Source organism: Hippoglossus hippoglossus, chromosome 1, assembly GCF_009819705.1.
Source record: "Hippoglossus hippoglossus isolate fHipHip1 chromosome 1, fHipHip1.pri, whole genome shotgun sequence".
Lineage (NCBI taxonomy): Eukaryota > Metazoa > Chordata > Actinopteri > Pleuronectiformes > Pleuronectidae > Hippoglossus > Hippoglossus hippoglossus.
In genome coordinates, this window is record NC_047151.1 from 8,952,756 (window position 1) to 8,979,128 (window position 26,373).

At 42.4% G+C, this 26,373-nt stretch overlaps 1 protein-coding gene across 1 annotated transcript; it reads left to right on the plus strand.

Moving 5' to 3' along the window:
• The first annotated feature begins 411 nt into the window (after window positions 1-411).
• On the plus strand, window positions 412-26,238 carry gnav1 (guanine nucleotide binding protein (G protein) alpha v1). Its single transcript, XM_034597548.1, has 9 exons — window positions 412-969; window positions 1,303-1,394; window positions 8,025-8,117; window positions 9,063-9,223; window positions 10,837-10,965; window positions 18,421-18,550; window positions 18,728-18,799; window positions 20,564-20,651; window positions 24,930-26,238. Exons 1-9 carry the CDS (start codon window positions 840-842, stop codon window positions 25,118-25,120), a joined length of 1,086 nt encoding a protein of 361 aa, XP_034453439.1. The 5' UTR covers window positions 412-839; the 3' UTR covers window positions 25,121-26,238.
• Window positions 26,239-26,373: the final 135 nt, after the last annotated feature.

The following is a 26,373-nucleotide window of genomic DNA, read 5'->3' on the forward strand; positions in this document are numbered from 1 at the left end:
TATTATTATAGATAGATGGGAAGGCAGTGGTAGGAAGGTGCTATTTATAGATAATATTTGTCCCCATGGGGAAACAAACAGATAAATAAATAGATAAATAAATTCTCATCCTAAATAAATAAGTCTCCAGGCCAGCTGGGAGATTAGAATATATCATGTATATATTATAGTATATTATATTATACACATAAAGAGAGTGAGGATACATGTGGAAAAGAGACGTGTTCATAATTTATTGCACAGTCAAAAAACGCAAAACCCTAACCCAAGTGAACAAATATAAAATACCTGGACATGAATTAAGTTATGAGTTAATAAGCCTGCTAACATGACATCACCGATAAGACATTTGTTTTTCTCTAGGCTGTAAAACACATGGAATTGCTCGATCAGCAGTTTCGTCACTTCCCAGGGAAGTCCAAAAGTCTTCCCTCTGTGCACCAGGGGGAGGAGGCAGCTCCTGGGTGATCTGGGGTCTTTTCCAAGGCGGCAGGACACAGTTTGAACCGCGGTGGTGCCACAGTTACACAACACTTTGGTGTTTTTCACCGCAGTCGGGGGGAAAAAGCCAGAAAGCGACACCTGGAGCGACGCGTAAAATCCCTTTCACCCGCCGCTCCCACACTGCGAGGGATGTTCCAGAGATGGCCTGAACTTTTGATTTCGTTTTACTTCTGCGGAGGTAACTTTTGTCCACGGTGAGATCCTGAGGGGCAGACTGACGAGGAGCTGGGATCATGCAGCGTGTGGAAACCAACTGCGGGTGATCCCACCGCGGAGCAGCGCACCGCCTGCCCGCCCGTGTGCTCCTGTGGCCGGGGAGGAGATGAGTGCTCGGGATGGGACTGTGCCTCGGTACCGAAGTGACAGAGGAGGAGAAGAGGGCGAGGATCCACAGCGCCAAGATAGACAGGGACCTGTACGAGTTCGCCAAACGGGACATGAACCTGGTGAAAGTACTCCTACTAGGTGAGACTGGCTCTCCCCTCACTGTAAACTCACCTGAGAGGAGTCTCCCAGTTTTATGTTGAACATGTGTCCCAGATCTGGTTTTAAACACCTCCATCAACCTGTTTCTATTTCTGGACTTTTTCCAGTTGATGACATGATGATTCCTTATTTTGCCTGGGAACTCTTGTAAAGGGCCTCGGGCTGTTTTGGTTTGAGACACAAAGAACCACAGTTTGATTTCACCCATCGTGAACTCACTGATCAAACCCCACCACAGATGCCACTTCAGTGTGTTTAAACATGTTTGTTCTTGTCCAGATTTCATTTAACCACCATGTTTAAAACCTGCAGGTGCAGCAGAGAGTGGCAAAAGCACTTTGGTCAAACAGATGAAGATCATCCACAGTAATGGATTCACTAAGCAAGAGTTAACCAGCTTCAAGGTGGGACTACACACACACACACACACACACACACACACACACACACACACACACACACACACACACCTAACCTAAACCGAACCTTGATTTAAAACTTACCTTAACCTCGCCTTAACCTTTGTTTGTACCCTCATGGTTGAATGCACTTATTGTAAGTCTCTTTGGATAAAAGCATCAGCTAAATGAAATGTAATGTAATGAAATGTAACCTAAACCTAAACCTGACCTCAATCTGAACCTAATCCTAACCTAAACCTAACCTAAGCCTAATTTTAACCTAAACCTAATCTTAATATATCCTTAACTTAACCTTAAAACATGTCCTCACAATAGAATTTAATGTTTTATGTTATGGGACCAATAAGAAAGACAAATCCTTTTAATGTGACTGTGTAAACAGGTTTAGGTCCCCACAACACCCACAACATCCACAATACACACATGCTATCAGCCTACAACCTGTGTCCCCTTGCCTTTTCTTTAAAATCAGATAACACTCTATTTGCATACAGTTGGTTTGGTGTTGTTGTTTCCAGGATGACAATCACATTTCTCTCTTATCTAAGAAAAGGAAAACTACTAGATGCTTAAATAGACTATTGTGACGTGTGTTTAGCGTTGGGTTGTTGTCATTTCAGCTAAGAGCCTGATTCCAATAGCAGAGGTCAAGAGGTCAGTTTGTGCTGCAGTCATGGTGATGCATTATTAGATCAGATTAAAGATGGAGGAGCAGTGATGGAGAGGAGATGAAATACGAGGCGATGGTTAGTTCCTGTGGGCGACTGAGATTTCTCATGATACCCAGGGTCAGATCCAAGTTGGTATGCAGTGGTTTGGCTCTCATCTGCTCTTCCTTGTCTGTGTGTGTGTGCTGTGAGGGACTGAAAGCCAAATTCCTTTGTTGCGCTCGGGGTTGGGATGGGGTGGGAAAATTGGAATGGTTCAACACACACACACAGCTTCAGTTTCAGCTTGTTTTTACTGAAGGTTTATCTTACGCCTGCTATTTAACCAACCAACCAACCAATCCAAGTTAACCAGCTGGTGCAAGCAGCCGGCCTGTAGCGTAAGGCTAAGAAAGGAAGTGATAGAAAGAGAAGGAAGACAATGGGTAATTGAAGACATGTTTCTATGGAGACCAATATTCTGATATTAACCTGATTAAGACTGTCATGTAAACAGCATTTTTCTTCAACCTGAATAAGGTCACACTCAGAGTTAGCAATAATCAAATGAAGACATGTGGAGTATTCTGAGCTCAGTTAAATTATGTAGGCGTGTATACTTCATAATCACATTATAACAACCTATGGAGTTTTCACTGCCTTTAGCAAATCAACATTCGCCAGTTAACTGCTTGATGACTCACGCCCTGGGTTCAAGTGGGTTCAAGTGGTAGGACAAAAAAATTGACTGAAGCTGTGGTCAGACTGTGTTTGTAACATGTAAACAGGAATGTGAATGGAATCATATATAAGAAGCTCATGCAAACACAAATATTGTCTTACTCTGAATATGGTCAATAGTCAGAATATTGATGTCCATGTAAACATAGCCAGTGTTGTTGATTTCCACCTCAGCTCTTACAGTAAAGCAATGAAGTCTGATGCTTTCAACTTTTCTTCGACAAACAGCTGTGCTATCATTGGCTATGTTGTGATCTATCAAAACAAGTACATATAGCACCTTTAACCTTTCACTGTTTTCCTACTCATCCCTCTCTTCTATTTCTTTTCTCCTTTTTTCCCTGTGCCTCCTCCTTTCTGTGATCCATAAACACAATGAGTATGTGATGACAGAAAGGGTCTTTCCCTGTCTCCATAATGCTTCAGATACCTGCTCCGTCTTCCTGCATTAACAGCCTCCGTCAGACCAGAATTCATTATGAAGATGGTGGAGTTTGAACCCACCTTAGTTTAATTTGTGAAACTGAAAGCAGGCTCCACAGTGAAGCTGCCCGAGTTAGTGAACCAAAAATGAACTAGAACGTGATTTATGAAAGAGCTATATTTACATGGAGGGTTGGTGTTTATGCATGTGATCTTCCTATGTGCAACAGGCCTATATATTTTCTGGAGATATGCTAAACACTGTCAAACATTCTTGATGAAAAAAATCAGGCACATTTTTGTATTTATGAGTAAGGTATGTGCTCCACTGAGTGCCATTCTATTTCATTATGTATTTAAAAAGCACTAAGGAGGGACAACATTTATTTCCTGCAAGACTTTAGTATACGGTAAAATGAAGAATTAAAACTAAATTTCTCCAAAATATTACGAAGGGGTGTGACATTAGCCATTGAATTTTGGAGTGGATCTGGAAGAGAGGACGGATCCAGGAATCAGAGCAGATCCAAATAAAAATCTGGATCTACTGAATTTAAAAATACTTTCACAAGGGGACTGTTGAAAGAGGTATGCACTCTACTGATTGTCAGTCTAGTTCTTGTAATGCAGCCGTAGGAAACAACCTTTTCACACTAAAGATTTCAAAGCACTTCCTCTATGGTATTTGTGCAGCTCTGTATTCAGCCGGTTAACATGCACCCATGCAATAACACATGTTTAATTCCAGCAGTCAGACCTCTTTTGTTGTCTCCTCTGTCAGTTGGGTTTGCTTTTCGTTCTCAGGTGACGCCCTTATTTTCGAGTGGAAAATGACACTAGCCCACAAACCTGCCCTTCCCTTCCCTGACCATCCCAACCTCCCAGGGCAAACACAGACACACCCTCCCCTGCACACACACACACATCAGACATTATGTGAGCATATCTTGCACATTCTTCCCACTACCTTGACCAAGTGTCAATGTGGCATCCACTAGCGGCCTCGTGAAGATCCCAACCCTGCCTTGAACTGGACAGGTTATCCCTGCTCCACGCTATCTGTTCTCTCAAATGTCCCCTGAAGGCACAGTGAGAAAACCCCATCTCTTTGTTCCTCTGTCTGGCTCTTTGTGGCCCTGCCAGACAGGCTTGTATTGCATTAGGACCATGATGGGACCTGCACTGGAGGAATAAGAGCAGGAAAAGTAGGAAGGGGGCTTCTCTGTGTCTCATCCCTCCTTTATTTGCAGCCCCGGGCCTTGGTGTTGTTTTTACTGTGGATAGGCTGATGGGCTGAGATTTTTCCCTTCATGCTCCTCCAATACACACAGCTCTTTGTCAACAGAAGTGATTGTGTGTGTGTGTGTGTGTGTGTGTGTGTGTGTGTGTGTGTGTGTGTGTGTGTGTGTGTGTGTGTGTGTGTGTGTGTGTGTGTGTGTGTGTGTGTGTGTGTGTGTGTGTGTGTGTGTGTGTGTGGCGATATTTGACATTTATGAAGGGAATTAATGTTTTTCAGTCAGGAATGTCTCTGTTGATTCAGGTGTTTGCATGAATATTTGTCTCATGAACAAGAATCCTAAGGAAATAAAAATAAATCTGGGAGCTTTCACACCAAACAGCTGTGAGACTTTAGTTTGGAAGACCAACGGAGCTTAAAACCTACAAGCACACTCATGCTTATTTACACATTGTCACCAGAACAGTCTGTGGTTAATGATTAAATACCAGGCCGCCACCAGTTCAGCTACATTCTTTGCCGTTGTGTTTTTGGAGCAAGTGCTCCAACACAAGACAACTGCAAACGGCTGTTACTTCTCTGTGTTCAGGGAGCCGATCCAAACTGCGAGCTGGACAGTAAGCAACACAACAATAGTTCAGTGTGTGAGGATGGATTTAGAGATTAGACTTTTGTAATGAGAGTTGTAATATGTCTGCTGATGCGCGACGTACCACAAAGTTCCCACAATACTTTATAACTGTGGTGGTGGTGATGGTTGGCAGGAGTATAAGCACCAAACAAAGGTTAGAAAGGTGGGAGAGACTTCCTTGTAAACTGATGACAACCAATAAACACACACACACATACACGCACTAGCCTGCAGCTAGGGGTGTCATTGAATGGTAATCTGATTCCACTATCAGATGTGCGTCACCTTTAGAGACAGTAAGTATGGAGTAAATGGACACCGTGTGTGTGTGTGTGTGTGTGTGTGTGTGTGTGTGTGTGTGTGTGTGTGTGTGTGTGTGTGTGTGTGTGTGTGTGTGTGTGTGTGTGTGTGTGCACGTGCGTGTGCACGTGCGCAGGCATGTATTGCTCGGTAAAATAAAGTGGCACAGTGTTCCAGGGTAGCAGCCAGTACAAGATGGTTGGTGAGCTGCTCCTAAGCTGTGAAAGCTTCCTGCACGTTCTGTTTGTTACTTATCTACAATGACTCAGTCTTTGCATTGAAAGTGTCTGATGTTGTTCGACCATGACCTGCACCCTCACTCTCTGTCTCCCACCTTGAGTCAGAGAGGGAGGAACTGGGAGACAGTTGATAAAGGTGGAGGGAGGGAAGGAAGGAGAATGAACTAGCTGAAGACAGACAAGGGTACAAACAGTGGATCAGTGACATCATATGTGACTTGTTGGAAGAAGAGAAAGAGAAATTAGACGGGCAAAAATTGAAGGTCAACACCTGTACAATAAAGCCCAAGATAACAATAGACTTGCAATAAATCATGTGGTTACGATGTTTATGAAGCTGTAGCTTTGTTGCAATTGGAAAGGAGTTGTTGATTTATCTCCAGGGTCATTTTCGGGATCATAATTTGTAATTTTATGTAATTGTATTCTATTCTCTCTACATATACATATACAATACGTGGTTTAAAACACCTGCCTCCTCTGACACATTTCAGTGTTTGCTGGCACATCACCGTCGCCACATCATCATCACCAGGCTTGTGTACTGCGTTGCCTTCTCTCTCATACTTGAAAAGCCTCTTGCAGTCATAAATACTGCCTTCATTTTTTCCAGTGAGTGCAGGACTTGTTGTCTTGGGACACATTTACACATCTCAAACCTCAACACTGCCATCACACCCTCATCACCAGCTTTCTAATTTTCAGTGATGTTTATGACCATAAAACATAGAAACTACACCACAATGTATTGTTCTTAAGATAATAAGAATGGCTTATTATTATATAGCAAATATAGAGCAATATGAAATTGCATATCTGACAATGATGGTTAGGCGACGGGGAGACGAGCACACAATGCAGCTTATTTCTGACACAAATCAATGCGGTGCTGTCAGCAAGCGTTGTCCTAAAAGAGAACTTAATTTGTCCCTAATGCGGTGGAGTCAGCAGCCGTGAGCCCAGCGCTGCTCATAAGATGAAGCCCTGTCACCTCACACACTTATCTCACCTCGCACATTTCACTGGGAGAGCAGCACATCTCAATCTGGGCACTGAAACACAGAGGGAGCGAGAGAGGAGCGACCAGACTGTGATAGAATCGTGATGGAATGTGAAGCTTATCTTGAGCTGGCAGTGGCGTAGAGTACACACACACACACGCACACGCATGCACACGCACGCACACACACGCACGCACACACGCACGCACGCACGCACGCACGCACGCACACACACACACTCACGCACACACACACTCTTCCCAGGAGTCAGTCTGCTCAGTCACTTAAGTCTCCAGATTTCCGAACACAAAGACAGAGTTATGAGTTTAATTAATGTGATAAACCCTGTTCTTTTACTCTTCAGTAGTCTTTAACGCTGATCCCTGAGCTCTGATAGATGCAAACACACACACACAACTGCACAAATATGTGCATACAGGTGAAGAATTTAGGTATATTAGTATTGAAATTGTTTGTTTTCATCTTCACCCTTTAATGTTCAGGTCTAGTTTCTCCACATTCTACAGTTGGCTACAACATGGTCACCAGCATATCAACTTAGAGTCACCAATCAACCCCCTGTGAGTCTCAGCACAAACATGACTCAAGATAAAAGCCTATGATGCTCTGTGTCTAGTAGATGTGTAAATAGCAACCAGGTTGCTAACATATTTTTGCCATATCAACTACTTGGCAACTACTGTGGTTAGCACAGTTGCGTCACAGCAAGAAGGCTCTTGGTTCGAATCCCGGTTTCCATAGGAGTTTTCATTTTAGTGTTTTTTCTGCTGAGACTCTCAGATAGGAGACTCTAAATTGATACGCTGGTGACCTGTCCATGTTGTACCCCACTCTTACCCAATGTTAGCTTAGACTGGCTCCAAGCAACCATCCCAGCGAGCGACCCTTACAGGATAAATATACTGTACTGGTATAGATACTGGATAATGATATTGCAGTGATAATACGTCATATATTATATGAAACCTGTGTATCAAACCTTCTACACAGCCACAACAATGTGTCATTTTGACTTTATTTTTCATACAGATTAAAAACCAAATATAAGATTATATGTTTTTCTGTGAGTTTTAATGGTTGATTTGGCAGATTTTGTTACCTTTGGACAATATTTGGAAAATCTATAAATGTTGTCATCTGACTTTTAACAAAAGATGAAGTGTAAAACTTTCCTTGTAGTCATTATTGGGCTGTTATGAAAAGTCTTCTATGTTTGTCCTGTCACGTTCTTGTCTTAGGTAGGAAAGTGATCAACTGACACACTATACTTTAGTGAAGATGCAGTCATAAGTAAAAGTAAATTAAAACCCTTAGCAGACACAACAAATGTCCATAAGTCATGACTTGACCTCTGAACTTTGTCTCTCGGCAGCCTGCAGTCCTGGATAACCTCCTGACCTCCATGAAGTTTGTCCTCCATGGGATGGGTGTCCTCCGGATTAACCTGGCTAACAGCAGGAACAAGGTAGTCATTTTCTTACCGTCTACTCTTAGATCTGTCCCTGGTTTTTCTCCTCCTCTGTTCAAATTAAATTTTGTATTGCTAGATTTCGGGTGCACTGCACCCAGATCGCCACTAGAGAGAAGCATCTGAGCTGTTTCATATGGCACCGCATACACACACATACAGACACACACACATTTTGTGTTTGTACTTCTATCTTAGTAAGGACAATCATTGGCATAATGCATTCCCTAGCCCCTTACCCTTACCTTAACTATTCAAACTAAATGCTTAACCTTAACCTTAACCTTTACCCTAACCTAAACCTAATTGTAACCCTAACCCTAACCCTAAAACCAAGTCTTAACCCTCAAACAGCCCTTTGAAGAAGTGAGGACCGACCAATTTGTCCTTACTTTCCAAAAATGTCTTCACTCTGTAGGGTCTACGCTTAAAATGGTCCTCACAAAGATACAAGTACAGGAACACACACACACACACACACACACACACACACACACACACACACACACACAAACAAACACCAACAGTTTGTCTGCATGAGCGACAGAAGAAAGTTAGAGGATACGTGGGTGGTGTGATTACGATGTTCAATTTGATTTGAACTTTATTGTCAAAGTTATCAGAGCTCATACCCCGCTCACCCACTCGGCACATCCTGCCGGGACATGATGACCAAAGTATTTCCTTTATTAAATGTGTGCAGTGTGTGTGTGTGTGTGTGTGTGTGTGTGTGTGTGTGTGTGTGTGTGTGTGTGTGTGTGTGTGTGTGTGTGTGTGTGTGTGTGTGTGTGTGTGTGTGTGTGTATTTGTCTGCATATACACTAATTTGTGCATCTATTCTGATCACCAAGTCTGGAGCGCAGAGACTGACACATCCTTTTTTCCATCTGGCCTCCCGCTCCTCCCTGATTATCAATCCACATTCTCTGTCTCCTCTCGCAGATCCACGCCCATTCTGTCCTGTCGTGTGGGCGGTGTTTTGACGAAGATCAGGTGCTCTTTCCTTTCCTGAGCCACGCCCTGTCCTGCCTGTTGACCGACCAGGGGGTTCGGGCTGCGGCGGCCCGGGGATACGAGTACGAACTTAATGACTCGGCACTGTAGTGAGTACTCTTGCAGCACACACTCACGCTGGGCTGAGGAGATGCGGGAGTCCAATTAGCTGCACTTACCCGCTGATGCTCGGCCATGTGCTCGCCGTCACTGGGAATTAGGGTGTGGAGAGGACAGAGGGAGGGAGACAGTAAACTGTACTTACATGTACCTCCACAGCTAGTATATACATCCAAATAATATTTTTATTGTAATATAAAGTGGGGTCCAAAAGTCTGAGATGGGAGAGGGGTGTCACTCTTTCGTTCCTCACTGTGCACGTTTGTTTTAACTGGTTTTGAACAGATAAGAGCAAAACACTGTCACACACAGAAAGTCTCAAATTAAAAGGTGGGTAATGGATACAAGAATAAGTCAAACCTACACATTAATGAAAGTATAGAAGTGAGGTTGAAGACAAAGACTGGAAATAAGACACAAGTGTAGAGTGGAGGATGTGTGTGACACAGTGGTAAGACAGAGCTGGGACCCACCAGGAGGCCGTCTGTTCTCATCCTCTACCCCAGCAAGACGCCTCGGTTCTGGGGTTATCTACACCGACAGGCCCTCTTGTTCCCACTGAGAACTACAGCACATCACCATCACCCTCTGCTGTTCACACACGCACAGGGACACACACACATATTTGTTCTTCAGTGCTTGTTAGGACCCTCATTGACTCTTGACCATAAAGGGAATTATTTTTTCTCGTATTTATTGTAGACATCAGTCTTAGCAATAACAAGATGGATGAATGTGGGCCACGTGAGGCAATGCTGCAGCACTTCTGGCCTTCTTGTGGCCTGGATAAAAAGCATGTGATCCTTAAGTGACCTGAATATCCTAAAACAAATGTGAGCCCTTTTTGGCAAACATGCGGTGCACTAGGCTGTGGCTGAGGGGTACAGCGGTCATCCTCCAACCAGAAGGTCGGTGGTTCGATTCCAGTTTTCCCCACCTGCATGCCGAAGTATCCTTGGGCAAGATGCTGAACCCTGAATCCCCCCTCCCCCCTCATAGATGTTGAATGCCCTAAAAGTAAGTTGCTTTGGATAAAAGCGTCAGCTAAAATGACATGTATATGTATTAAAAACTCAGAGTGGTCCTCACAAAGATAGAGGGACAAATACACACACATGCACTCTCACACACACACGACATGCTGTCGAAGAAACTGATTCAGGATGACTAGCTGAGAATGTCACAGGCGGTTCAGGTTGGTGGAGACTGTGTGTGTGTGTGTGTGTTTAGAAAAAGCCGATCTCACTGTGAGCATACACATGATACAGTTGATCACACTCGCTGTGTTAATAGCTAATCTGTGTTTGAAAGCTTAGCCTCAGTGTGTTATTATGGTTAAATCCTGCGTGAATATTCATAACATTCATCGAGATGAGCCGCTGCGCCCCCTGGGGCTCCAGTCTTATCACTGCACACCCTAGCTGCCAACTGGCACGGACTGGGAGCCCACAAGCCTGGCGCGAGCCAACACATCCCATAACTGATACCTGATCTTATTCTCTTTTGATGTCAAGTTTGTCTGTAGGTTATTAAACTTTTTCTCCTTGTTTATTCCTTCTCTCTTCATCTCTCTTTATCTCTCTGTTTCCTCCTCGTTCCATAGTTTCTTTGAGAACATGACGCGCATCACGTCTCCAGACTACGTGCCCACAGAGACTGACGTCCTGCGCGTTCGACTGAGGACGACAGGTGTGATAGAGACCCAGTTTAAAGTCAGCCACCTCATTTTCAGGTAGACGCCTTTCACTTTGCTTTATATTAAGAATTTATGTCGCACAGCAAGGGGGCTCACAACCACTCACGAGCTTGCAGTGGCTGCCGTCATGTCCTCACTCCATTTCTCCAACAGTCGTTCAAACTTCACTCCCTTAGCCTTTCTCTGTCTACAGCCATCTGATAGGCCCAAGTGTCAGATGGGAGGCTTCACTCAATACGTCAATATGGCGGCTGTCAGTTGGCTTTACACTCATCTACTGATCGCACACACCAATCAAAATACATCAATGTCTCAGTCTTATCAGCATAGAAGCAGAGGGCAGATATCTGACATCAGGGGCTGATGTCAGATGATCATCTCATCTCTGGGCGATGAGCCAGCGTCTCACCTTACCCCTTTCCAGTGGCTGAAGTCACTGACAGTCACAGCAGCGGGAAAGATGTTAGTGAACTTGATTTCCCTGCAGCCTGATCGATGCAGAGCAAACCAACGTCAAAGAAACTAATCAAACGGAAACACTAACGATGATGGAAGAAGAAAAGCTGTAAAAGATGCTGTTACTGATGACAATACGATGGAGAATTAGGGCCATAATAAAGAAATACAATTCAGAGATTTCGACAATCAAATCATAATTATTACGAGAATAAAGAACAAAACTCTTTTTTAATCTGGATCCAAAATCTTGAATCAATCTCACCGTTTCTTGAGGAAATTATGAAAACCCTTTGAATATCCCGCAGATGTAAAAATAAATGTAATAGCCTCACATTGGACCACTACAAAACATTTCCTCCTCTACAAGAGGCAACTTCCTCCAAGTCTGTGGGTTTCGTTCCTCAAAATAGACTCAATCTGTTTTAAGTCCTGGTATTTGTGAAAAATGAAAAAAGTATGTAAAAAGCTTTTGTTATTTGTAAAATAATATGTGTCAAACATGACACACAGCCTAGAATAACAACTTTATGCTAATTATTTCGTTCTAATGCATATACAACTTTTCTTTCTTGTAATATTGTGATTTTTTTCTTCTAATATTACAACTTTATTCTTGTTATATTATGATAAAAATGCAGTAATATTTGCTTGGAATACATTTTAATTGACTAACTTTATACTTTTTATCTGATTAGTTATTTACACAAGTCATTTTTAATTATTAGTTAAAATGACTTTGAAAGTAATTCAAGTGTGAGACTCAGTTAAAGCTTGAATTTATATATGTGGAAGTAAAATCCAAGTATCACTTGAAGTGAAATTGCTGAAATGAGTTTAAATGTCTGCCAAAATGTATTTGATAAACTGAATGAGTTGGAAAAGGCACTTGTGTCAGTTGAAGTGGTTAAACTTAGAGTTTGGGCTCCGGAGTAAATTGACAACCAAAGTTGTTGGTTTTAAATATGAATATGTTACTTTTCTTATTATTCAAAGTTGTATATCTGAGAACCTAGAGACAGATGTTGACATATGTGTTCAGAAATATGTATATAACTGTGACGGTGTCAGTTTCTTGGAATTAAAGGCTCTTCTAATTATTCAGATTATTTATTCAATGTTTGCCCTGGTGATGGCGCTAGCTAAAAACTCAGGGGATCACTACAGTTAGTTGTTAGTAATGGTCACTACCCATGAGAATGTTTGTTCAGAAACATGGAGGACTGTGGATGATCTTCCACAGTTTTTCCATAACTCTGTCTTCGTGTTCGGAAATCTGGAGACGTAAGTGACTGAGCAGACTGACTCGTGTGTGTGTGTGTGTGTGTGTGGGTGTGTGTGTGTGTGTGTGTGGGTGTGTGTGTGTGTGGGTGTGTGTGTGTGTGTGTGTGTGTGTGTGTGTGTGTGTGTGTGTGTGTGTGTGTGTGTGTGTGTGTGTGTGTGTGTGTGGTGTGTGTGTGTGTGTGTCATATTAAAAACAAATGAGATTACTTTCCCGTTGTCCCTTTCTTAGTAATATCTACCTGAGGAGCATATCCTCCCGAATCGCTCTACGATATCAAGCCGTCCTTCATCCCTGCTCGACATTGCACCTCATATAAATTAATAATATTAAAATACATTACCTCAGTTTTTCATAACATGTTTAGCATATAAACATCGTAGAGGGAGCTTGTTTGTCAGCAGATGACATGAGCATGGGGACTTTGTGTCACATCTATGTCTCTGCTTGCTGCTCACTTGTGTGCATTTTTGCATTAAATGTCTCAAACTCATTTGACTCTTACCTGGAAAAGTTTTTTCAGTAAAAAAGATTATTTTATCCACAATCATTTGTGTGGTCGTGAGCAGGAAATGCAGCTTTTTCCCCGCAGCCTTGCTGTTTGCGTCACCGTTGAGTCACAAGGAAGCGGGTCTGTCTCTGTCTGTATTTTCTCTCATGAAACATTGTGGTGGGGACGTCACCATTAGGTGACATATCAGATACGAGTGGGGGGATCAGAGTCCCAGGTGGTGCTGCAGGATGGAGCCCAACTCCCTACGCTCACACACACTCCCTCTTATCTGCCCGAGTTCTTGAGGACATAAATAATTGGGTTTAGTTAATTGATAAACAGCTCCTTGGTGTGTGTGTGTGTGTGTGTGTGTGTGTGTGTGTGTGTGTGTGTGTGTGTGTGTGTGTGTGTGTGTGTGTGGTGTGTGTGTGTGTGTGTGTGGTGTGTGTGTGTGTGTGTGTGTGTGTGTGTGTGTGTGTGTGTGTGTGATTTGAAAAGATCAAGACACAACGAAGAGCTTAGCATATGTTGATGTAATTACTTCAGACTTAGCAACAATACGGAGGGATTTTGAGGAGTATGGGGTTTGTGTTTTCGTAAACTGTGTACTGTGAAATGACAGCAGGTATGCAGCACATGTTTCTCTGGTCTCTGACATGGACAGTATAATACGTACTGTAGTTTGACTGAGCTAATAAATCAACTAATGATTTGTCAGTCAATTGTTCAGGCCTTTATTTGATAGTAAAGTGAAAGACAGTAGGGGAATGACACCTCATGGTTCGGTCGTCTGGGCGTTGAACTGACTGCTACAATGCACTCTGGAATCCAACCTAACCATCCGGCTATGGGGTTGCCTCAATTGTGTTAGAGAGACTGCGGCTTTTGTCTGGAGAGTCTTGGTTTTTGGTTAAACATGAAAATGGAGGATTCTACCCTCGCTTGTTTCATTTTGAAAATATTGAGGCTGCTTTTGTAGATAATGTATCCAACGTGCCCACACTTTATGTTGAACTTGTCAGTTTACCTCCACAAAGGAGGCAATATTTTCACCCCTGTCCATTTGTTTGTTTGTTAATGGTTTGTTAATAGGTTGGTTGGTTGGTTGGTTGGTTGGTTGATCAGTTTGTTGATTAAGAATTACAGCGACAAAACGAACATGTGCTTTTACTTTGAAGACTAATTGTTAAAAAGGATTCTGTATTAATCTGCATCAGCCTCAAAAATCCAGAATTAGTCAGGCTAATCTTTAAAATCACCATATTTAAGATCAAGCTTAACATCATGTTTGTAACAGCATGTCCTTGTGCTCTTTGCTGCTTCTCATGTTACAAGACGAAACATTTGCTGGAAACTAAAAAGTGCAGCGAGGAATCTGTCATGTAATAAAAACACACAGTGAAATATTAAAACATAAACAATGTACCAAAACTTTCCCAGTGTTTCACAGCAAAATTTAAACTCCTGTTTAACCAACATACTCTGAATAATAAATGTGACTAAATCTTCATGACTTCAATCATTCACATTAAATTCCACCTATGGGCAAACATAATGATCCCACATAGTACATTAGGGCCTGAACATGATTTAGTTTAAAGATAAGCATCTGCTGCCAGGCTCGTAACTGAGACAATGTGTTTCCCGTCTGAGGCTGTGTATCTGCTCTCAGGCACAGAGACATTGTTGGTCGGGGTGCAGCATGGGAAGTATAGGTTTTGGTTCTTGTGACAAGTCCCCCCACTTGGCTCAAAGCAACATGAGCCCAGCGGCGAAAATGCAGTGCTAGTTCTTTAGGTCTGCCAACTAGACAAGACATGTAGAAAGGGCAGTCTCACAGGGTAAAGCACAAACTGGGTAAACCTGGAGAACTAGGGGAGATGGAAGGAGGCAGGATTAGCCTATTTATACTGAAGCTGCTTTCAGACTTGCACTGAGCTCCAGAGCTCCTCAGCAGCTTCTCTGGAGGAGGGTACGTGTGAGGCGCAAATGTCCGAGTGAGAGCCTCTGCGGACCTTCTCCGCCTGGCCCCAAAGTATAAAGTCCGCAGAATGTAAGCAGAAGTCGATGTGAGAAACACAGGCAAGAGATAACCTACAGACTTCACAGCCAGCAAGTAGGTGTGTTGATGATGGTTCTAACACGCAAGATACACAAAAATGAAAAAAAACAAAAAGAAAACAAATATCTCCGGGTGAAAAATGGTGCCGTACACGTAGAAGACACTGACGAAGTCAGCATCAATACATTAAATCCTGTCTCTCTGCCTGCTGCACCACCCCGCACCTGAATCCTGCTGAGGAGAGTTGTGCTGTTGTGAAGACTCCTGAGCAGAGAACCCCCCCACTGCTTTGCGCATGTGTGAAAGGCAAACTGTGGAGAGAGTTCCGGACCAAATTCTCTGGAGATCCTCTGCTGGACATGTCTGAAAAGGACTTATGAGAGTCACTTAGGATGTGATACCCATTCCAAGAACTAAACCAGTGGACCAGTGAACTAACAACTATTGGGCAGAACTTTGCCGGCTGCAAAAATGGAGGTGCGTGCGTGTGTGTGTGCGTGTGCGTGTGCGTGTGTGTGTGTGTGTGTGTGTGTGTGTTGTGTGTACAGTCTCACCAACTTTTCACCCAGACACAGCCTAGTTTGCATACAGATGTCCTGTTTGACCTTTGACCTCATTGTGTAATAAGGTTCTGGGTTTTCTCCTGCATCATTAACATAAACTGATCTGATAATTATAGTAACAACGCTGCAGATGAGGGTGAACATTGTGGGGCGAGAACAGCACGTGTGGAGAAAGGACGAGTGGGTGATGTAAAGATTGACCCATGTCTCATCCTTCTGATAGAAAAAACAATAAATAGTTTGGCAAAAACAGAACCTCCTTGGTGGAGGTAAAAAATCTTAAATACAGTTAATCCCGTGTCTCTGAACTTTGAAGCACATCTGCGTTGGAGTTTGTGCAAACCTTAGCACCTGCATGAAAATTGCACTTAAAGATGTAGTGTGTGTATTTACAATGGAAATCGAAACAAATCGAAAATAAAGCAAGTGCCACTGAAATCTTTGGAGAGTTTTAAAAAATCTTCTTTTCCTAAACGTTTGATTGTGGTTTTAGAAACCTCCATTCTGATGAGATGTTTCAACTGAACCTATTTAATTTAACTTAAAAGCACAGACAAAAATGAAGGCTCCCAGAGTCCATAGTCATAGTATTTGTCCAGTGACTCAAGTACACACACACATCTGTCTCTCTGTCTGTAGTACAAGGTGATAATGATGATAGAGTTTATTTTGTCAGGTTTTCATCATCTCTGGTCGGTCTTAAGAACTTGGCTGAACAGCAGGAGATTGTGATCACTGTCTATCTGTGTGTGTGTTTGCAGAGCAGTCATCACACCTATGACTAGTCAGAGTGTAGGTTATTAGTGATGTGTATATGTGCTTGTGAGTAGGTTTGTGTAGTGAAGCAGCAGCGTTACTGACATGGTCTGTGCCGGCGTTCGAAAAGATTTCCATTAGAAACCTTGTCTCCTCTTTTGTTTGTTTCTCTCTGTGTGCGTCTGTGTTTCCACACATTTCTTTCTCCTCTCTGCTTTAAAGAGCTGCATTAACTTGCTGCATGCTGAGATGGAAGGTGGGAGATGGCACATCTGGCTTTGAGAAGTGGGATGAAGCGACCCGCGTCTCCAGCTGTGGCTCTCCGCTCTTATTTCCTGTTGCGTTTGTCCTCTCTCCTCCTTTTGGAGATCGTTGACCTTTGTTGTATTGTGATTGTCTCAGAGTGATATTCTCTGTGAAAATTGAAAAAAGGATGTGCAGAGGCGTGTGGCACGCTCTTCTGTTTTTTTCATGAGTGGAAATCGCATAGTGAGGAATATCTGACCTTTTCCGGGACCAATGCAATCTGTCATTGATTAGAGTTGTCCCTCAGTGCTACTGTAGGCTATACCATCAGTATGGACGGTCATGAACACACAGAGAACACAACCTCACGCTTTCCTATTGGAAATTGAATCCTGATGAAGAACATGTCAGTCACATTGAGTTGTCGTTTCTCCTCCTCGCGCACATACACATAGTGCCGCCTTCGCGGTCTGATGGATGATAAGTAAACAGATTTTCTCCCCCTCATTATGAAAATGAATGCACAGGGGGGGATTTCTTTAATCCAGCAGACTTGTGGATTTAAATATTGTTCATAATGTCATGTTCATTTTCCTGCCTCTATAAAATCAGGCAGTAGGAAGTGTCTCTCGTGTCTTGTTAGCTCTGTAGTGAAGGGAAGTCACAGTAATGTTTTAGTGAATAAAATGACTATCGTGTGTGTGGGTGTGTGTGGGTGTGTGTGCACTCATGCTCTCTGTTTACTCTCTTGATCGTCCCTAATTGGAGTGTGCCAGCTAAATCAGGGCCACCTGGGCCCCGTATCACAGTTTCTTATTATTTCTCTTCACGTGTGTCTTTTACCATTTGGGTTTAGTTTTAATTTCCCTTTCTTACAACACGTTTTCTACACATGCTCTGATGGGTTTTGTCTCTGTTATATTTATTCTGCTGTAATATTTCCAATATTGTTCATATTCAGGGCCCAGTCGGTTGGGTTCATGACAAATAGACCAACATTTACACTTGTCATAGCACAAAAAGCAAGGGTGTAATCAGTAACATCAATCATGGCATTCTTCCATTCAAATGTCACATCCGGTCAGTGAGCCAACTGAGCCCTGAATCAGCCACACCTAATGGCCATTATTATTGTTCATATGTGAAAAAAGACTATACATTTTAAACTTATTCTGAAATTGTTGAACGAGTGCAGTTTCCTGTTACCCTAACCCTAACCCTGTTGGACGTCTCGTTCTTTCCAGGCGCCATTACCTCATTGAAAAATGGTTCATTGCCTTTGTTTCTTGGGGATAAAAGGATGCATTTGAAGGAGCCTCTGAAATGGGACAACCTAGTGGCGCAATCAACGTAATCTGTCTTCAATTGCAGCCTCCAAAGGATGCAGCCCCTGAACGGAAACTCAGCTAGTCTGTGGCCCTTTATCCTAAATGTAGGAAGACTGTTACACTTAAAAGGCCAGTGAGGGGCTACCACGCTGAAAGTGTTTATGACCAACATGCTTGTTGTGTTTGAATGTTTTGTTCATATTTTGATCCATTTCTCCACATTGTGACACCCTTTTCCCCCTTTCTTCAGTTCATTGCTTATCCACGTGTCTCCCCCTTTCTCATGTCGCGCCCTGTGTGTGCAGGATGTACGATGTTGGAGGCCAGCGAACTGAGCGCAGGAAGTGGATTAGCTGCTTCGAGGACGTCAGGGCGGTGCTGTTCGTGGTGTCGCTCAGCGGTTACGACATGACCCTGGTGGAGGACCCCTCCATGGTACGAGCTGCACTAGGTCACTGCCTAACAATTGTCCATGCTCTCCAGTCAAAGTTAACTCGAGACAACTTGTTGAGTCTCACCCAATCAGATAACACTTTGACCTCACAGACCAAGTTTTGAAAATGTGTCTCCACTGCTGATGTCTGTCTGATGGTGTCATTGTCTTCTCTGCAGAATCGTCTGCAAGAGAGCATGAAGCTCTTCTCCTCCATCTGCAACAATGTCTTCTTCCGCAGCACGTCCATGGTGAGGAATTCTTCAGTCACCCAGTTAATCAAAGTCAAAATGTAGTATAACAAATTAGCTTTTTAAAGGTAGGGTTGGTCATTTGTTTCTGAAACACTTTTTGTCTTATTTGTTGACATCCTCTTCACGTCCCGGTAGCCATCAATAAATAGTCATCTGGGGAAAAAAAGACAAAAGCTGCTGTGGCCCAAGCAGGACTGTAGTTAACACGACCAATCAGCTGATTCGTTGGTATACCTGTCTGTCACTAACAGAACTTCCTGCCTGCACACACCCTGCCTGGCTCTTACTGAGCATGAACAGAGTCTTTAGTCAGAGACACGTGCATCACTGAGGCAGAGACGATAGAAGTTAACCAGTGAGTCATGAAAATGTCAGCTTCTAGCAGCTGTCAGGCAGCGTGCCTTCACAAAATAATAGTATTTAAAAATCCATCTCTAGTTAAATAAATAACCACTCATCCCAAGATGTGGATTTGCAATTAGGTTTATTTGGAGGGCGGGAACCGCGGTTCAGTCCGAATGTTCAGTTGGTGGAAGGAACTAATGGAGGAGACACGAGCGACATCTTTTTTGTAACCCTCCATTTGTTCTCAATGACACCATGAAACAAAAATAACCCTAATGCTGTTTCCACACGCACACACACACACACACGCACACAGATCGCAGCCTCAGCCCTTTGTCTGATTCCTCTGTCACTCGTAATTAAACAGCGACTCGTAATTAGGCCGAGCTTTGACGAGGTGAACTTTCCCCTCTCTGTGTTTTTCCATCCCCTATTCCGGTCACATTAAAACGAGCCTGTAACGAGCTTGTTCAATTCATTTCACTAAACTTGCATCTAAAGCTGACTTAAATAAGTGTGTTGGCCTCTGTCAACTGCTTTTCCTGCACTTTCACAGAGGCACGTCACTGTGATCAGCATTCTTTACTTTTGCAAGAAAAAAACCAATTTTTCTGTTTCCATGTAGGATGAATAAGTAACAGCTGGGGTTATTGGTCCAAGTTTCAGCGTTGCATCAAAGCATCTCTTCCAGCTCTTTCTTTAAGCATAAGAAATTATTTAAAGCTTCATTAGAGCCAAACAGGAAATGAAATGTTGTGATGTGTTTGTGTGGGCCTGCACGTTAACACGGCTAACAGGCTCATTAAATAAATGTGTTTACTTACTAATTACGCACCAAAGCGTTGCTGTGTATCTTACTCATTGAAAATCTGCCCTCCCTCGTCCCTCGCTCATTATTATCAGGGGCTGTGTGTGCGTGTGTGTGAGATCAAACATGTCAAAAAAGAGAGAACTTGATTGAAGTTTAAATTGGCCGACTACAAAGCCAGAAGCGCCGGTGAACTATGTTGGCCGCCGAGTGGAAGTGGAGTTTAGAGGCAGTGAAACAATAACAGCAGGAAGGAGACTTCTCTGGAGACAGTGCATGAGTGATTGAGTGACTGACGAGTGATTTGCTCACAGCGTGTGGATTGAGGTCATTGATCTGCCATTATAACTCCATGATGGTCTCAGCACAGCTATTGATTTTCACATCTTACCCAAATGTGTGTGAAGTGAGAATAGATGTGACGTTTAGAACTGATTGATTGGTTTCATATTTTGAAGTTATTGCCGTGCTACAGATGAGTCTTTAAAACAAATCAGCTCGTGTGTGTGTGTGTGTGTGTGTGTGTGTGTGTGTGTGTGTGTGTGTGTGTGTGTGTGTGTGTGTGTGTGTGTGTGTGTGTGTGTGTGTGTGTGTGTGTGTTATTTCAGATTTTATTCATGAACAAGATTGACCTTTTTCAAGACAAGATTTTACACTCTGGACGACATCTGCGGTTATACCTGACACAGTTTAAAGGTAGGACTCATATCAGTTACTACGTTATTACCTTCACCATGGAGGTTATGTTTTCAATTTGTTTTTTTGTGTGTGTGTATTAATCAGCAGGATTACCCAATAACTACTGGATGGAATACCAGGAAACTTGGTACATTTATGTGCAGATCCAGATCAGGGGGCGGATCCATACATTTTTTTTTCTCTTTCTTTAACATTGTGAGATATTTGTCTTGATTTCTCAGAGAATAATTCATGTATGTTTAGGGGACTGATATTTATGACTGTGTGTGATTTGGTGCGGATTCAAATAAAAAATCCAGATCTAGTGAATTGAAATTTGGTTTCACAAGGGAACTTTTCTGTCATAAATAAACTAAAATATCACTGCACATGAACATAACTTTTTACATATAAAGTACAAACAGTTGCCACTTTATCATCTTTAAAATACAGTACAGCTGCTATGCCATGAATGCAACTTTTACAAAACTAATAATGTCAATTTTTACCACTGTCAGCGGCACTAATTAATGTGTTTGTTTATTATTGATGTTGTCGTTTGCAGTGTTTATATTAGCAGCATTATATCGAGAGTTTCAATATGAGGCAGTTTAATTTAGCACCACCACTGACGAAGACAAATTTATTTTAGATTATAGGACTCACTAGATGGTGAATATCCCCTGTACATCTGAGAGTCTTCTGCACAATTTAAGTTACCAACTACCAGTAGATGTTAGCAGGTGTTAGTGGCCACCAGCGGATGTTAGGGACATAACTTAAGCTCAATCAGGAGGGACTTCGATTCAACGTTTTAACAACGTTTATTGACATGCGCACAGAAAGTGACGTGAATGTTATAGTCTTTTGGCATTTTAGACCCCTATGTGATTTCATCGGGATTAGAGGTGAAGCAGAATGAACAGGAATCCCCCCCGGGGTGGAGACAATGGTGGTGGTTGAGGATCCAGATAAGGTGATGATGATTCTACTGAAGACTGGAGGAGATTGGGGTGGTGGTGGGATATGCGCGTCACTGAATGACGGCTGACTGCGGAAGAGAGGAGAAGGGATTTAAAGTTTGACAGCAGCCGCATGATTGGCTGGAAGAGACTGTCGCAGAATCTGAATGGCCATTTAGAAACAAACAGCAGATCAATAAGCATAGAGAGAGTGAGAGATTTGGGATTGATTGAATGGGGGTAAAGTCTTCCTGACTCAACCTACGCAGAGCTTCATTTGTACACCTTAGCATCATCAAGTGCTTTGGCCTTGTAATCAACGATACAGGCTGAACTTAAGGATATGCTGGGGCTACAGGTAAATCTGTCTACTGGCTTGTATGGCAGCACTATGAAAGCCATGTGGCTGCTCAGTAGATCAAACATCATTACCTCTATGCCTTTTTAAACTAAACACTGTCCCATTTTAGAACATAGGAAAAGATGGAGAATATCCCTTCTACCGCACTAATTAATGCCTACCCCCAGTTGATGTTAGCGGATGTTAGGGACATATCACACAATGATAATTAAAACTGAACATTAGTCTTTCTAAATGTAGAATATGTGGCAGATCTGTTATATTGAACTGAATTAAACAGCAGTATGGTTCACACTGTCTCAATGCAAGAGGGTCACAGGTTTGATTCTGCTGATCAGAGACTTTTCTTTGTGGAGTTTGCATGTCCTCTTCTATAAAGCTAATGGGTTAATTCATAAATTGTATCGTATCTAATAATTGTTCAGGTTACTCTGATAAAGTGGCCTGGCAATGAGTATTGTCAACAAAGAATTTAGTTTTCTGCTGATTCAAGTTCTTTATGATGAACCAGGTCGGAGGACAAAAAGGGAACTTACACCCCAGCTTTGTTTGGTCCGGACCTTCTGACTTTTCAGCTTATGAATATAACAAGCGTAAAAGGTGCCTCAGACTTTGATCTGGATTAACGGACCAAAATGTAGTCTGACCAAAATAGGTGGTGTCAGTCTGGATCAAACTGAACTGTGAAAAATCTTTTTTGGGATAGTTCAGACTTTCGGATCAATCGCAGGAAGTTGACAGCATTAAACAATAGAAGAAGAAAAAGAAGCAGAAGTAGCAGGATCGCTTGAACTCTTTTATGAGTGACGATATAAGGTTTGAGCAACATGGAAAAACTAGTGTTGATTACTGCGCCTGTAGTTTGTGATGCTGGTGGTGATACCATAAAGATATTCCAGTGGAAAACGGAATTAAAGAAATGAAGCGTTTCATTTATTTTCTACATTCAAACAGAAAGACAACTACCCATCGAATTGACAACACGCCAATGTCAGACCCACACCCCTCTACGAACCAATCAATGTCTGGTAAAGGTAGACGCAGCCAACGTAGGTGATGACGACAAGATAAAATAAGTCATTCGTTTCCTCCTTAATTTACATGGTGAAACCGTATCTTACTGGATCAGATATAAACAAGTTAACAAAGACATGAACCTTGGTTCAGACTTTCAAAACGTCACCTTTTCTTTCCTCAGAAACCTTTAACCCTGCCTGTGTATCCAGCTGAAAGAAGTGAACCTGAATGTGACTACACAAAGATTTTTGACTTTCACTCAGATTCTGCTTCACATAAGGTTCAAAACGTAACTGTCATTGTTGATTGACATGTGCATAACACCAACAGAGCATCTTTCCTCACATATGAGGAGAAACTGAGCATCGTGATCATGTTTTGAAACAGACAAACCAAATGAATCATAGAAAAGGGAGATTTCACCTCATTTATCCTGGAACTTCTGTGCAAAATGTCTGTGAATGTAAATATCACCCAAGGATGTCATCAAGCGAAATATGTTGCATTATTGAGTTTGAAAAAGGATTTCAGACAGAAACAATACAAAATGTCTGAAAGACAGACTGATCATTAATATCCCACTGTGGCGGACTCACACACTGACACACTGGTATTGTTTGAGTTTTTTTTGTATCCCCCACATATCAGTGGGCTCAACAGGGGCTGCATCCTCTGTGCTCTCATGCAAATGTCAATATAAATGCAAAAACTCTTGGATTGGGGTCAGCCAGCAGAGCAAGCGTCCATTTGACACTGACCTCAGATATGATGACTGGTCTAATACAGCAGCTCCCAACCTTTTCTGTTTGATGTAACCTCACAGCCCCATCAGAGGAGCTCATGTGCCCCTTCACCAATTCCAACCTGGGAAATGTGTTCTTCTGTTTTTCTTCTGTCCTTCTTTTATATTTTCATTAAACTTCTTAAAACCCCAAAGATTTATTTAATGAGCCTTTGGAAGGCTTGATGCTTCGACTGGAAACCAATGGACTAAACTATCAAACGCTACATAAAGGAGCTATAATGAGCTCCACCTCCAGCTCATTGTATCCATGTAACCGGATCAATATTAACAGTGTAATAATGTCACCGGATCGATTTTACTGCAGAACAAATACTAATCCATAAGATTTACTCATGTATTTTTAGGATTTTTAATGCAGGACATTAAAATTGTAATCAACATTAACGTGTTGACATTTTTACTGAAGTGTGAATAATAAAAATCGGAATATCTTTACTTAAGTGACACTCAGTAGACTGCAAACATCCACCGAGGCCCAACAGTCCCCTAATGAAACCACATTTTAATTCACTAGATGTGGATCTTTATTTGAACCTGCACCAAATTGCACACAGTCAAATTACAGTCCCATTTTTGGAGTCTGATTTTATTCATTAAGATTTATGAATTATTTCCTTAGAAATCAGGGAAAATGTAGAAAACTCACAATGTTAAAAAAAAGAGATAAACAATTCCTGGACCTGCCCCTTCGTCTAGAAGAGCCACACCAAAATTGAAAGGGTTCTTTCTTGGCCCATGTTCCATCCTTCCATGTTTCATGGAAATCTGTCAAGTAGTTTTTATTTAATCCTGCTCACAAACAAACAAACACACAAACAGACAGGGGTGACAACATAACCTTATTGGCAAAGGTTATTTGTTTTCATGAACTCTCCATCACATCTGTTGTTATTCGTATCTTGTAACTTAATAGAACACACAGTAACATCTCTTGTACTGTAATAAATGTTCTAAAGATCACATGAATTGTATAATCCACTCAACAACACCAAATCATAATCTCTATTTTGTTTTATTATCTATGCTTCTTCACATAATCTCCCACATAGTCCCACTAATCCACATTTAACTGACACACTTTGTCAGTTGTCTGTGCTGAGGAGGCCGATGTTTCACTGTAGAGTCTGATTCCTCCCTCTTCTCTCTTCCAGGCGCAGACTGCGACGTGGATTCGGCCGCCCGCTTCATCGCCGCCACCTTTGTTTCGCTCAACGCCATGGCCAGCAAGCTCATCTACCACCACTTCACCACGGCGACGGACACCTCCAACATCCAGGTCGTCTTTCAGGTGGTCATGGACACAATTATCAAAGAGAACCTGGAGGCAGTGTCACTTCTGTGACCGCCAGCGGACGTCACTGGACACCGGCCCTGTTCCTGTTTGGATGTTTCATTTTAAAAGGCGAACCAAGCAAAGAAAAGGGATTGAAGAGAACATGAAGATCCTCTCATCGAAGCGTTAGTGTTTAGTTTTCTCTCTTGGAGCAGTCTGGGAGCTTGTGATGCTCTTTGTTGCATTTCATCCTTTGTGATGCTTCATTTAATGTAGCTTTGAAAAAAGTCTGGAAACACATTAAGGACGGAAGACAACCACTGGCCCAATCCTCTGATTTTGAGGTTTAGCCCTGAAATGTTGACTTTTGAAGTTTGTGTTGAGAATAATGGGCATTTTGTTTTGTACTGTGCTTTAAAATCAGACTATAAACAGTGACGCTACATTTTCTCAAGACTTGACAGATATGCCATTTATTTCCCTGTCTTATTGTGTGTGTGTGTGTGCGTGTGTGTGTGGGCAGGCAGGCAGGACACAGGACGTGAGGAGGATTTGACTGTTTGTCCGTTACTTCCCCGGCGCAGGGCTCACTCACGCATACAATTTAGTGTTTTCCGCTCATTCATCACCGTGTCCCCGCTGTGTGCATCCCGTGCGTCACACACCCTCCTAATGAGGCGGCGATCGCAGTAAAAGCACCCTAGTTTGCCTTTACTCTTCCTCAGCTGAAATCACAGCACACACGTTTATTATCATCTGTGCATCGCTCGTTCCCCTGACTCTTGCAATTCAGCGATGATGCTCGGAAGCTTTGATATTGGAAATGGGTAAAATAACATGAGGACTTATCCCTGAAGCTTGGCGACTTGTTTCATTTTCCTACTTGATGATTATTGTTGTAATATCCGACAAACACACACACACACAGACCCTGGTTTGTCAAGCAGGATGCTGCCTCTTTGTGATTTGTGTGACATTAACTCTGAAGGCTCCCCTGAGCGACTGACTGAGCGATCACAGCAGCTCCTCTCTGACTCCAGTAACAAACAAGATGTGCTAATGACTGATACGCTCTGATATGGACTCTGAAGGTGAGAGAAAGATACAAAAAACACCCCCAAGTGCCTTATGATGAAGTGCTTTTCTTCTGCTGTGTAAATAAAAATGCGTCATACATATATATAATCTCTACATGTGTATTTTTCCTGTTACTTTTTCATAATGTGTCTTTATGTTTCATTCATGTATCACTACTCCTCAAGTCTAATGGACCAGATTATGGTTTGTAATCAACTCTGTAAGGTGAGGCAGCACTGCACAGA